General features: G+C 39.1%; 1 protein-coding gene across 3 annotated transcripts in view; it reads right to left on the bottom strand.

The window, feature by feature from the left end:
- TSPAN11 (tetraspanin 11) overlaps nucleotides 1-12,513 on the bottom strand; it is a 164,015-nt gene that overhangs the window by 130,163 nt on the left and 21,339 nt on the right. For all 3 annotated transcript variants that reach the window (XM_045001098.1, XM_045001097.1, XM_045001101.1), the window contains exon 3: nucleotides 9,578-9,675. In XM_045001098.1, coding sequence (XP_044857033.1) covers nucleotides 9,578-9,664 — 87 coding nt within the window. In that variant the 5' untranslated portion in view covers nucleotides 9,665-9,675. The remainder of the gene's footprint in view (nucleotides 1-9,577; nucleotides 9,676-12,513) is intronic.

Raw genomic sequence — 12,513 nt, 5'->3', positions numbered from 1 at the left:
TTATTCCTCCCACATAGAACTTGTCTACACAGTGGGGTAATGCACAGTACAGGGGGGTGATTTCTAAAGCGCACTAACATGTTGCACATTAATTGGTCCATGTAGACCCTGTTGGTGCCCACTAAAGATTCCCTAGTGTGCTTTAATGTAGTACAAACAGCAGCATATTAAACCGCATTAGGGAACCTTTAGTGTGCACCCGAAGGGTCTAAACCAGGGGTTCTCAAACTGGGGGCCGGGGCCCCTCAGGGGGTCACGAGATTATTACCTGAGGGGTCACGAGCTGTCAGCCTCCACCGCAAATCCCGCTTTGCCTTCAGCATTTGTAATGGTGTTAAATATATATATGAAACTGATTTTAATTTATATGGAGCGGGTCGCACTCAGAGGTTTGCTATGTGAAAGGGGTCACCAGTACAAAAGTTTGAGAACCACTTGTCTAAACAGACCAATGAACATGGAACTCATTAGTGAGCCTTAGAAATCACATCTCCGTGGTGTGCATTACCCCACTATGTAGACAAGTCCCTAGTGTTTTAATCACTTGTTGTATAGAAGAGCCCTTTACACTTCTACTCATTTTGGAGGCATGCCTCTGGAACTCTTTTATATCTGCTATGTCTTGTATGAGATGACCAGAGCACTGAAGGTTGGGACATACATTCCAGCTACGTATATTGCGACATAGTATTTTCTGTGTTACTCAGCTCAAAACAGGGCAACATAAGGAATATTATAAGGTACAGGTCTACATTTAATTTCATCTCCCATTGGGTTACCCAATTACCTAGTTGTGGTATGAATTTGAATGACTTAATTTTTTTCCAGAAAACTTTGCTACCTCATGATTCATCCCTGTTTCAGATCATAAATATAATGAAAAGTACAGATCCTAGTATTTATCCCTACATTTATATTCCTATCTTTTAACCCACTTTAAAAAAAAACCCATGGCAGGTCTTTAATTTTTACCTGGTGGTTACCGATTCTCTGAAGGATTCTGTCAAAAGCCTCTTGAAAGTCTAAATAAATCATTTGCTTATTATTTTAGTGCATTTAAAACGCTTTTCATCTAGCCATTAGTTAGTTAATTCCAATAAGGCAGAGAAGCACGATTTAGTAAAAGCTGGAATGGTTTGATCCTACCAACTTTTACTCACCAACATGCTTTATAATTAGTAATCTTCTCAACTATATTTCCAGATACTGATTTGTAACGGCCTATATTGTTCACTGGTCTATAATGGCCAAGATGCCACTTGAGAGGCAGCGTGGTCTGGCGCCTAGGGTACTAGACTGGCACTCAGGGTCTCAGGAATGGACCTGAGTTCTGGTTTTGCTCTGCCACTTGCCTGCTGGGTGCCCTCGATACTTACCTCCTTTGTGAAGCATTTTGAGATCTAGAGAATGAAGAGCGCTATATTAAAACTATGCATTATTGTTACTGTCACCTCTTTTGAAGCTTGTTTCCTGAGATACTGAACCCCTCAACTCCAGCCTACATTAGTGGGAGTTGAGGCAGCTCAGCACCTCATAGGATTAAGCCCTTAGAGATAGATATAAAGTGGACCACACTCCTAGCCTCTTGCATAGTAGCTGTTTAAATATTACAGTATATATTTGTTAGCAGCTGAGATGCTTCATTCTTTATTTCCTTAAGAATGTTCAGATGAATAGAATCCAGTCTTGATGATTTAATGCAATTTAATTTCCAGAGTTGTTTCATCACTTCTTTCAACTTGTAAAGAATAACCCTAGGGAAAGTACTTCCCCATCATGCTGTGTTCTGAAGACCAATGCAAAGAAATCATTTAGCTTCTCTGTAATCTATTCTCTGATTTTCCCTCTGGCAGTCTAGTGAATCCACTGCCTCTCCTGCAGGCTTCTGAATCTTGATGTACTTAAAATGTCTAATTATTGTCTTTATATCTTTTGCTACTTCTTCTGGTCCAAAGTTCCCTTTGCTCTCAGTGTTACATCTCACCTGTCAGAGTTTGTGTTCTGTTTTACCTTAGCACGGGCTGAATTTTACATTTTAAAAACACTACTCTAGGGTGCCAAGTACACTTTTACACCTTGCTATTTATCCATACTTTTCCCCCTACAGACAAAACACTGTCACACAATTTTTTTGTTCTGTGCTATGCATAACTTCTGTGATACTAATGAGGTATTCTTAATTAGCTGTCACGGTAAGTTTATGGGGTTTAATTTTCTAGCTTTTTCCTTTCAGATTATTGATGATATCCTGAATTCTTTAAAAATCTCCTTTCCTTTCCGTCTGTTAATGTCACTGTGACAGCCTACAGTCAATCAGAAAATTTAATGGCAAGATTAGTCTACATTATTCTCTGCATTAGCTCCTCCTCCTCTTGCTTGAATCATCTGCGGCACTGCCCCAACTCAGAACAAAAAATAAATAAATAAATCAAAATGAAATACATTTACTTCCTCTAAATGAATCCTCCATTCACAGCTGTTAATTAAAGGGAATTTCTCATCCAACTGAAGGAGCCACGCAAAGCAACTGTGTAGTGCCAATGTGTACGTGTGTATCCATTTTTGGCTGTTCAATTTGAAACACCTAGGGCCCGATTTTCAGACGCACTGAGCGCCCACAATTCCAAATGAAGTCAATAGCAGTTGTAGGTACTCAGCCCTTCAACTAGAAACACCTAGGGCCTGGTTGTTTTTTTTTGGAACCCACAAAAATGGAGGTACCCAAGAGTAGGTGCCCCTTGAGACAATGTTGGTCTAAATGATTTGCCCAACTTTGCATGCAGTTCAGTGGCAGAACTGAAAATGGAACCCAGATCTCTCAGGAGCCATCTCCAACTCGAACCAGTAGACACAGATCCTTCAGGGAGCCATTCTGGGGCAAGCAGAAGTGTGTCCACACCAGTGCCTTGAAACCATTCACACTAACAATATATCACCATTTGAGCCCTGTCTAAAACAAAACATGAATTTCTAATCCCACATGAGACTTTTAAAACCAGCTGCAAACAAGATCTTACTCTTCAGAACTGCAAATCTAAGATGCAAGGATGTCGGCAAGAGTGGAGAGATATTGAGGCTCATGTAACGCAGACTCCTGTGGGAATGAATATAGGATGACCCACACTTTTAGAAAATGGCATTGTATCTGCTTTACAAATCCCACAGCTATACTCCCTCCTTGCATCCTTATTCCTTCCTCAGGAAGGAGTCACTAATCTATCAAATGAACTTTTACTTTAGAAAGCAGGGTCTGTTTATTTATGGGCAGGGTCTGTGTTCTGCTGTGGTTCTGTTTTTATACAGTGCCTAGCACAATGGGGGTCCTGATCCATGACTGGTCCCCTATGTGCTACTGCAATACAAATAACAATGTGAAAAGAGTTTAAATGCAGTTACTTTCTCTATGTCCTAAATGACAAACCATTTCCCCCCTTTCTGAAAGATGGAGGTTTTCTCCTTTTCTCTAGGTTTCGTCAATTAGAAATTGGACTTTGAAAGCAAAGGCCTCTTAAGTGAGCCCGTGCTACCATCTGTACTGACCTTAATCAAGTCTCACGCCTCTTTTTTTTGTATTTATTCAGTCATCCCATATGCTGAAATCTGAACAGACTGAATGCAGCATTGTTAAAATTCCAACAAGGTTTGTGATTAATCCTTTTTTTTATTTTAAATAATTGCATACCAAATTCCTGCTCTGAAAATCCAGTGGGGTCCAAAAAAATGTTTTGTGGGAAATCAATATAAAATTTATTTTAGCAGTGCTTTAAAAGCAAATTCTATTTAAAAATGTTACCACATAGCCCATCTGTGCCAACTACTTCATAGTTTGCAATTTCAAAAAACAAACAAACAGAAAAACCACTGTAGAGATATATATTTGAGAAAAACTATATTAACAGCACAATTGCATTAATGTAGTGGGCCAAACCTGACATCCTTATTCAGTGTTTACTCAGGAAAAGCTCCCATTGATTAAAAATAGAAACTGAAAAGAGACCCCAGGGTTTGACCTCTGAGAGTATGAAGCTACAACTTTGCCATTATCGAAAAGCAGTTTGGTCTAGTGGATAGATCTGGGTTCTACTCCAAGCTCTATTACTTACCTACTGTGCGTGACCTCTCACTCTTTGTCATCGCTATTGAAACTGCAAGCTCTATGGGCTAGGGATTGTTTCTTACTAAGTATCTATACCATTTAGCATAACCTTTCTCGGTTGGGGGCCTATAGATAGTTCACAAATACAAATTTATAATACTTGTGATGTTAATCGTGAGGCCAAGTTTCCAAATTCATCCCTTGTGTAAAAACAAGAATTTGACCCGTGGTCTCTAAACAATAGTATTATAAATATGTCTTATCATTCAGTATGAAGGAGACGTAAAGTACATTATGTGCTTGAACTTCTGCACATAAGTTCCATGTTTAAAAATAAAATAGCCTTTGTGTGTTTTCTGGCAGCAGCCTGGATGTGTGTGCAGATGGCTCTGCACAGCCAAAACAGTTCTCTGTAATATAGATGGTTGTCGTGGGGAATACACTCTGAAGAATATGGTGCTTCTTCTGATCTCCTCCATGGTATGCTTCCTAGTATTCTACCTGCATATACCATCCTAGCTTTAACATTGCCTCAGCATGAAAGATGATCACTGTTCATCTGCTCCCACTATGTGGAATCCCAGACCTGTAAAGAATGGCTGACTCCTCTCCCCATTCTTCATGCAAAAGGGGGAGATCTGTGCATATAAAAGTATCCCCCACATGCAGATTAAGTGGGCATGACCAGACCTTTAAGACCCTGTGGGGCAAGATTTTACTTACTGTGGTGAACACTTACTCACTCAAGTAGTCTCTCTGACTTCGGTGGGCTTACTCAACTCAGTCCCCTTGATGAGTACTTACTAAGGGTAGCACAACTGGTCACAGTGATTAAGGTGACACAGTGTAATAAATGGTAATAGTACCTAAATCTTATGTAGCACTTTGCATCAGTAGATCTGAAAGCACTTTACCAAAGAGGTCTGCATTAGGGCTGTCAAGTGATTAAAAAAAATTAACCACAATTAATCGCGTGATTCATCGCACTGTTAAACAATAATAGAATACCATTTATTTAAGTAGTTTGGGATATTTTCCACATTTTCAAATATATTGATTTCAATTTCAACATAGAATACAAAGTGTACAGTGCTCACTTTTTATTTATTTTTTATTACAAATATTTGCACTGTAAAAAACAAAAGAAATAGTATTTTTCTATTCACCTCATACAAGTACTGTAGTGTAATCTCTATCATGAAAGTTGAACTTACAAACATAGAATTATGTACAAAAAAATAACTGCATTCAAAAATAAAACAACGTAAAACTCTAGAGCCTACAAGTCCACTCAGTCCTACTTCTTCTTCAGCCAATTGCTCAGACAAACAAGTTTGTTTACATTTGCAGGAGATAATGCTGCCCGTTTCTTGTCTACAATGTCACCTGAAAGTGATAACAGGTGTTTGCATGGCACTGTCTTAGCCAGTGTTGCAAGATATTTATGTGCCAGATGCACTAAAGATTCATATGTCCCTTCATGCTTCAACCACCATTCCAGAGGACACACGCCATGCTGATGACGGGTTCTGCTCTATAACAATCCAAAGCAGTGCAGATCGACGCATGTTCATTTTCATCATCTGAGTCAGATGCCACCAGCAGAAAGGTTGATTTTCTTTTTTGGTGGTTCAGGTTCTGTAGTTTCTGCATCGTAGTGTTGCTCTTTTAAGACTTCCGAAAGCATGCTCCATACCTCATCCCTCTCAGATTTTGGAAGGCACTTCAGATTCTTAAATCTTGGTTCAGTGCTGTAGCTATCTTCAGAAATCTCACATTGGTACCTTCTTTGTGTTCTGTCAAATCTGCAGTGAAAGTGTTCTTCAAATGAATAACATGTGCTGGGTCATCATCCAAGACTGTTATAACATGAAATAAATGGCAGAATGCATGTAAAACACAGTAGGAGACATACAATTCTCCCCCAAGGAGTTCAGTCACAAATGTAATTAATGCATTATTTTTTTAATGAGCACCATCGGCATGGAAGCATGTCCTCTGGAATGGTGGCCGAAGCATGAAGGGGGATACAAATGTTTAGCATATCTGGCACGTAAATACCTTGCAATGCCGTCTACAAAAGTGCCAGGCGAACGCCTATTCTCACTTCCAGGTGACATTGGAAATAAGAAGTGGGCAGCATTATCTCCCATAAATGTAAACAAACTTGTTTCTCTTGGTGATTGGCTGAACAAGAAGTAGGACTGAGTTTTATATTCTTGTGTTTTTGAGTGCAGTTATGTAACAAAAAAAATATCTACATTTGTAAGTTGCACTTACACGATAAAGAGATTCCATTATGGTACTTGTCTGAGGTGTATTGAAAAATATCATTTCTTTGGTTTATCATTTTTACTGTGCAAATATTTGTAATAAAAAATAATATAAAGTGAGCACTGTCAACTTTGTATACTGTGTTGTAATTGAAATAAATAGATTTAAAAATGTAGAAAAACATCCAAAAATATTTAATAAATTTCAATTAGTATTCTATTGTTTAACACTGTGATTAATTTTTAATCACGATTAATATTTTTGAGTTAATTGTGTGAGTTAACTGCAATTAATCGACAGTCCTAGTCCATATCATTATCTCCATTTTATAGATGGGGACACTGAGGTGAACGGAGGGAGAGGTGAAGAGACTTGCCCTAGGTCACTCAGCAGGCAAATTTCAAAGAGAAAATTTTCAAAGAGAGAAAAATAAAACAAACAACAAAACCGACAAATTCTTCAGACACAGCTCTCAAAACATTTTCAGCCAGTTCAGAATGCTCCATACCAATAAAGTCTGAAGAGAGAAAAAAAGTGACAGGAGAAGAATGCTGTCCATGCTGGCTAAAAAGCAGTGATTAGTTAATACACCTGAAATGGTACAGCAAAGCCTAGCATACTACTGAAATCCAGAGGTATACAAGCTATTGTAGAATTGTTTTCTAGCCCATCTAGACTTTCATTACTAGGTATTTCTATTTCAGCAGGTGAGACATTTAAAGGTTTACTTATCATTGCAGTAAAAAAATCAGAAGTTTCTTTCCATTTGTACCCGACGTTTGCATGCACTCTAAATTATGCAGAAAGAGGCACTGATATAAACAAACTGATGCAAACTCAGATTTTTAACACCAGTAGCTGCTTTTTTGTGATTCTATGGAGCATCATCAGGAGAGATGTTAAAAAGTGGCCTTTCATTAGAGGTGACTTCATTTTGGCATGCCCAACTTGAAGCGCCTTACTCTCTCCCCATCAACTAGTGGCATAAAAGTTGTTCTCTAAGTACAACATAAAACTGAATTAAAATGAGAAGTCTGAAAGGATCGAGAAGGCATCGGGAAAACGATTAGTAATCTGCAATGATGTCTCAAATGTCTTCTCCAACATTGTTTCCAGAAATAAGAGGAACCTAACATGAACATCCAAACTATTTAAGTCTTGTACAAAACTATCCTTCTAATACTAAAAGCTTAAATATGACTTTCAAAAACTTCTTTCATGTGTAGTGGATTTTCCTTCAAACGATCAGATATAATTTGCAGTTCATTAGTTTTTGCACACAGCTTTTTAACATCATTTCCCAAAGAAATTGATATAAGAACCATCAAGTTCTATTTGGAGTCAAGTAGATCAAAAGAAGATTCTAAAGCTTGAACAGCTGTTAAGATTAAATATAATGATGTACTAAGGGATAGAGTGAACAGAGGCAATATGTGAGCGGCATGAAAAGCCTCCAAGTAAGCTGTGGCTAAAAGTGATTCTTAAAATAGTGAGGAAGCAAGGAAAGCCCTTCATTTAACCCATAGCTTTCAGGTCCTGTGGAATCAGGAACTATATGCTTTTCTACACGCTCGCCTTCCTTTCTCAACCACCTGTTAGAAGGCATTTTTATGGAGATGAACAGAGCACAAAGAAATCAAATGTTCTCTTTTAAACACAGCCCAATAGAATTAGGAATAGTTTTTAGAAAATCTAAAGATATTAATTATGTAAAGTGGGCCTTGGTACTATTTAAGAAAAGGCAAACTATATATGTGGCAAATTTACCCTACATAAAATAACATCAAAAATATAAATACAGCTGAAAGAACAATTCATCTATTGCAACCATAAATAAAAAGTGTAAAGTCTCCTATAAATAGGGCTTAAGAAAAAAACCCAAAACCACATATTCCTGTTCAGCCACTGTCATTCTGGGTAAGCGAAGAAATAAAAGTCCAAGCAGCAACAGTAGCTCCCTACCCTGATAAGGGGATTTTAAGGGTATGTCTATACTGCAATTATGGATTGCGGCTCATGTAGATATACGTGAGCTAGCTTTAATTTAGCCAACTTGGGTCTCAGAGCAATGAAGCCACAGCAGTGTGTGCTTCAGCACGGGCTAGCCCCGTGAGTGACTATCCAGGGTTCCAAGTGGGCTTGTACAGCCTGCACTGAAGCATGCACTGCTGCAGTTTCACTGCTTCAGGACCCGAGCTAGCTAGATGAAAGCTAGCTAAGGTATGTCTACTCCTGCAAGCTACCGTACCCCTGATTGCAGAGTAGGCAGACTCAGACTCTTTGTTCACTCAGTGCACACACAGGACTGTGAATGGATGAGGGGTTTATTTGCTTAGGGCCAGACTGTGAACTTTTTGGTCACACTGGTGAGTAATTATTTATGTGAGGAGTCAGTGCTCACCAATATGAGCAAGGGGCTCACAATCTGACCCAGAGGGTAGATCTACACCGCAATTAAACACTGCGGCTGGCCTGAGTCAGCCGACTTGGGCTCACGCTTTGGGTTTGTTTAACTGTGGTGTAGCTATTCGGGCTCAAGCTGGAACCCAGGCTTTGGGACCCCATGATGGGGAGGCCCCCAGAGCCAGGGCTCAAGCCCAAGCGTCTACATGGCAACTAAACAGCCCTGTAGCCTGAGCTCTGCGAGCCCGAGTCAACTGACACAGGATAGCCACAGGTGTTTAACAGCACTGTAGCCGTACCCTGAGCAGCTTTGCCACTAAAATGCTGAGTGCCTGTGGGAAAGTCACTTAGGATTAATGGGATTTTCTTAAGTGCCTAAGCATATTAGGAGCCTAACTCCCACTGATATCAATGCTTTGAGTTAAGTCCATATCTATTCAGCAAAGTACTTTAAGCATTTGTTTAAGTCCCACTGTAGTCAATGATTAAGCACCTGCCTAAAGTTAAGGATGCTTTGCTGAATAGAGATGACCTGCTGAATCAGGGTCTCAGATGTTACCAGAAACATATGCTGCCTAACCACCTCCCCCACCCAGTTTATCATGATCCCTTGGGGCTACGAAGCATCACTGAACACAACTGTCAGGCACCCACCTAGCCAGCTCCATACCTTCTTCCAGTTCCACTATGCAGAACACAACAAATTTAATCCGAAATAAGTAATTTCAAGTTAGACAAGTGAGCAAACAAAAGGTGTCTTTATAACAAGTTTATTCCGTAGAATTACCAAGAAGTCACACTTACCCAGAAGAAGAAATTAAACACAAACAAGAGATACTTCAGATAAACAGTCATCCAGTCATCTTGCTCGGCTTTATTGAAATGGGACATTGTTGGAGTCTCTAGAAACAAAAAACATATACATAATATATACATACATAAACATATATACCTTAAATTTTCAAACAGATTATTCCTCCCCTAAAAACCCTGAGACACACCCTTTTCTCCTAGAACAAAATTAAAAGTGAGGTTCTACTCTGAAAAGTGACTTTAAAATGGCATTATGAGGCCCCAAGTTTCGAGGATTTCTGTATCAAATATGCTCAATTTGCAAATAAATAAATAAATAAGGTGGGGGAATTTTTTGTAACTCCCAGCCCTGCAAACTCACATTGAGCTCTTAGCATCGAGTTGGGTTCTTTTCTTTTTGTGCAGTTCATCACCAAGAATAAATTCTGCATGCAAACTTTTAGTGACCCCCATTGTCCTCAGCCACATATGTAAAACCCCCATTGCCTTCAGTGGGTTAAAACAACTGTAATTACAGTATAATTCTAATTATCCAGCCTTCCTTTACTAAAAATCCTAGTTATCTCAATCTACACCGTGGTCCCCCCATGTAGCCCTATGTTAGTTAATAGGGCTTCTGGTTAGCCAAACACCCAGTTATGCAGAAGGTTTGGATGTCTCCAAGGCAATTCAGATAACGGGAGTGTATTGTAATTGGAATTCAGTCATCAATTTTGTTGATGATACACAGGAAGGACTAGAATCCAGCTCCTTCTCTCTAAGCATGTTGGCTCTGCAGGGTGAATTGGGTGTAAAATGCAATAAAATATATAATTGAAATCAGAAGATTGAAATTAAAGAAGAATTTGTGAAAGATCAATCATGTTAAATATAGCTATTAATCTAGATCAGTGGTTCCCAAACTTGTTCCGCAGCTTGTGCAGGGAAAGCCCCTGGCAGGTCGGGCTGGTTTGTTTACCTGCCGCATCTGCAGGTTCGGCCGATCGCGGCTCCCAGTGGCTGCAGTTCACTGCTCCAAGCCAATGGGAGCTGCTGGAAGTGGTGCAGGCCAGGGGACGTACTGGGCACCGCTTCCAGCAGCTCCCCTTGGCATGGAGCAGCAAACTGCGGCCACTGGGAGCCACCATCGGCTGAACCTACAGACGTGGCAGGTAAACAAACCGGCCTGGCCCACCAGGGGCTTTCCCTGCACAAGCGGTGGAACAAGTCTGGGAACCACTGGTCTAGATAGACAGGAAGTATTAATGTTCCCAGTAAAAACTTTGCTAACCAGAAGTTAAGGATTAAATTAAATGACGGATTCTTTCAATCACAAGAAATACCCTTAAGAGAACTCAGAAACCATGCATGCAAATGTCAAGTTAAAGTTCATCTTTATAAACTACACAGAACATTCCAAGTATGGAAATGCTTGAATTAAAATTATCCAAGTAACCCATTGCACCATGTTAGAAACACAAATTCTGAGCCAACCTTATCTATTCCTTATACAGTTTAATCTATCTCAGGAATATCTCTAGCCTAAAAAATGTGAATGACAGGGACATTTAAAAAGCTTGGTATCTCTGAAACGTTGTATGATTTGGTCCAAGCTTTCTAGAAACATTCTTTCCCAGGATAAGATGTGCCATTGGAACTCTGAGAAGGATTGGTTTCATTCTGATGAGGTCAAGAAGTGATAAAATTAGGTTTACAAGAAGAAGGTAACTGACCAGAATAATAGGAGGAATTTTCACTTCTCCATAATGTCTAAATTTTCAGAAGTTTTACACAATGTATTAGTTTGTATACCAACAAAATATGGGTTAGGCCAGTGGTTCTGAACCAGGGGTACAGTAGTCTGAGAGCCACTGGGTTAGGTAATACATTATTAAAATGAATTGGGGACTGATTGGTAGGTAGAAAACAGAATGGGAATTAAAGATCTGTATTCTTTGTGGAATTTGGTGAGGCAGAGCACCATGGGGTTCTGTACTGGAACACGTATTGCCAACTGACCACCAGGAACTGGTCTGGTATTTTTATCACTAATTCAGACAAAGATACAATATGCAGATAATATCAAAATAGAGAAAATAGTTAAGACTTAGAGGGATGGATTAGACAAACAGACTCAGAGGTGCAATATGAAATGTAATGTAAAATGATGCCCTTAGGTAGAGATAATGCCCAAAGTAAATACAGTTTTAAATTACATCAAATGAATTAACGTGGCAGAGGAAAAGGCGCTGGGCGTACTGGTAGACTCAAACATTACATTTTTGGTTGACTGTATTTAGTAGTAAAGAAGGCAACAAAGAAGGACATATTATATAAATCCAAGGATACTGTGCTATCATGGATAGCATGTCATTTTACACAGCACTGATTAGATTGTATTTGAAATACAGTGTCCACTTCTGACCATCAAAGCAGAAGACAGTAAGCATAGGCCAAATAAATTGATAAATTGAAAGGATGGATTTACGGATTAGACGAGATTGTTTAAAAAAAATTGGGGATACTTTGTTTTAAGAGAGGAAGGATTGAAGTAGTTACACTCTCAAAAGATTCTAAAATTGAACTTGATGGTCTGAGGACATTGAGGAGACCAGAATTAGAGGAAACACAGGTTTAAGTGAAGAGGCACTGTAGGTAAGCAGAAATTAAAATTGTATTATTTTAACGAGAACAGCTGGAATGAACATCCTACTTAGGTAGTCCAATGGTACTAATGTATTTAAGCAAAAATTAGATGGCTATATGGAATTTGATAACTTCTATTTTGAAAGTGATTATGTAAAAATTGCACCTTCCTACTCAACAGATCTGCTCTGTGTGTATTCAGAGTCAGATCTATTTACATGGAACATAAAAATAAGTTTTTACTACTTTTTATTCCTGTTATCCCTACAGAGCCCACACAATTCAGAAAGGGAGCTGGATTC

Source organism: Mauremys mutica, chromosome 1, assembly GCF_020497125.1.
Source record: "Mauremys mutica isolate MM-2020 ecotype Southern chromosome 1, ASM2049712v1, whole genome shotgun sequence".
NCBI classification, from domain to species: Eukaryota; Metazoa; Chordata; order Testudines; family Geoemydidae; genus Mauremys; species Mauremys mutica.
This window is presented reverse-complemented; position numbering and strand designations above follow the sequence as displayed.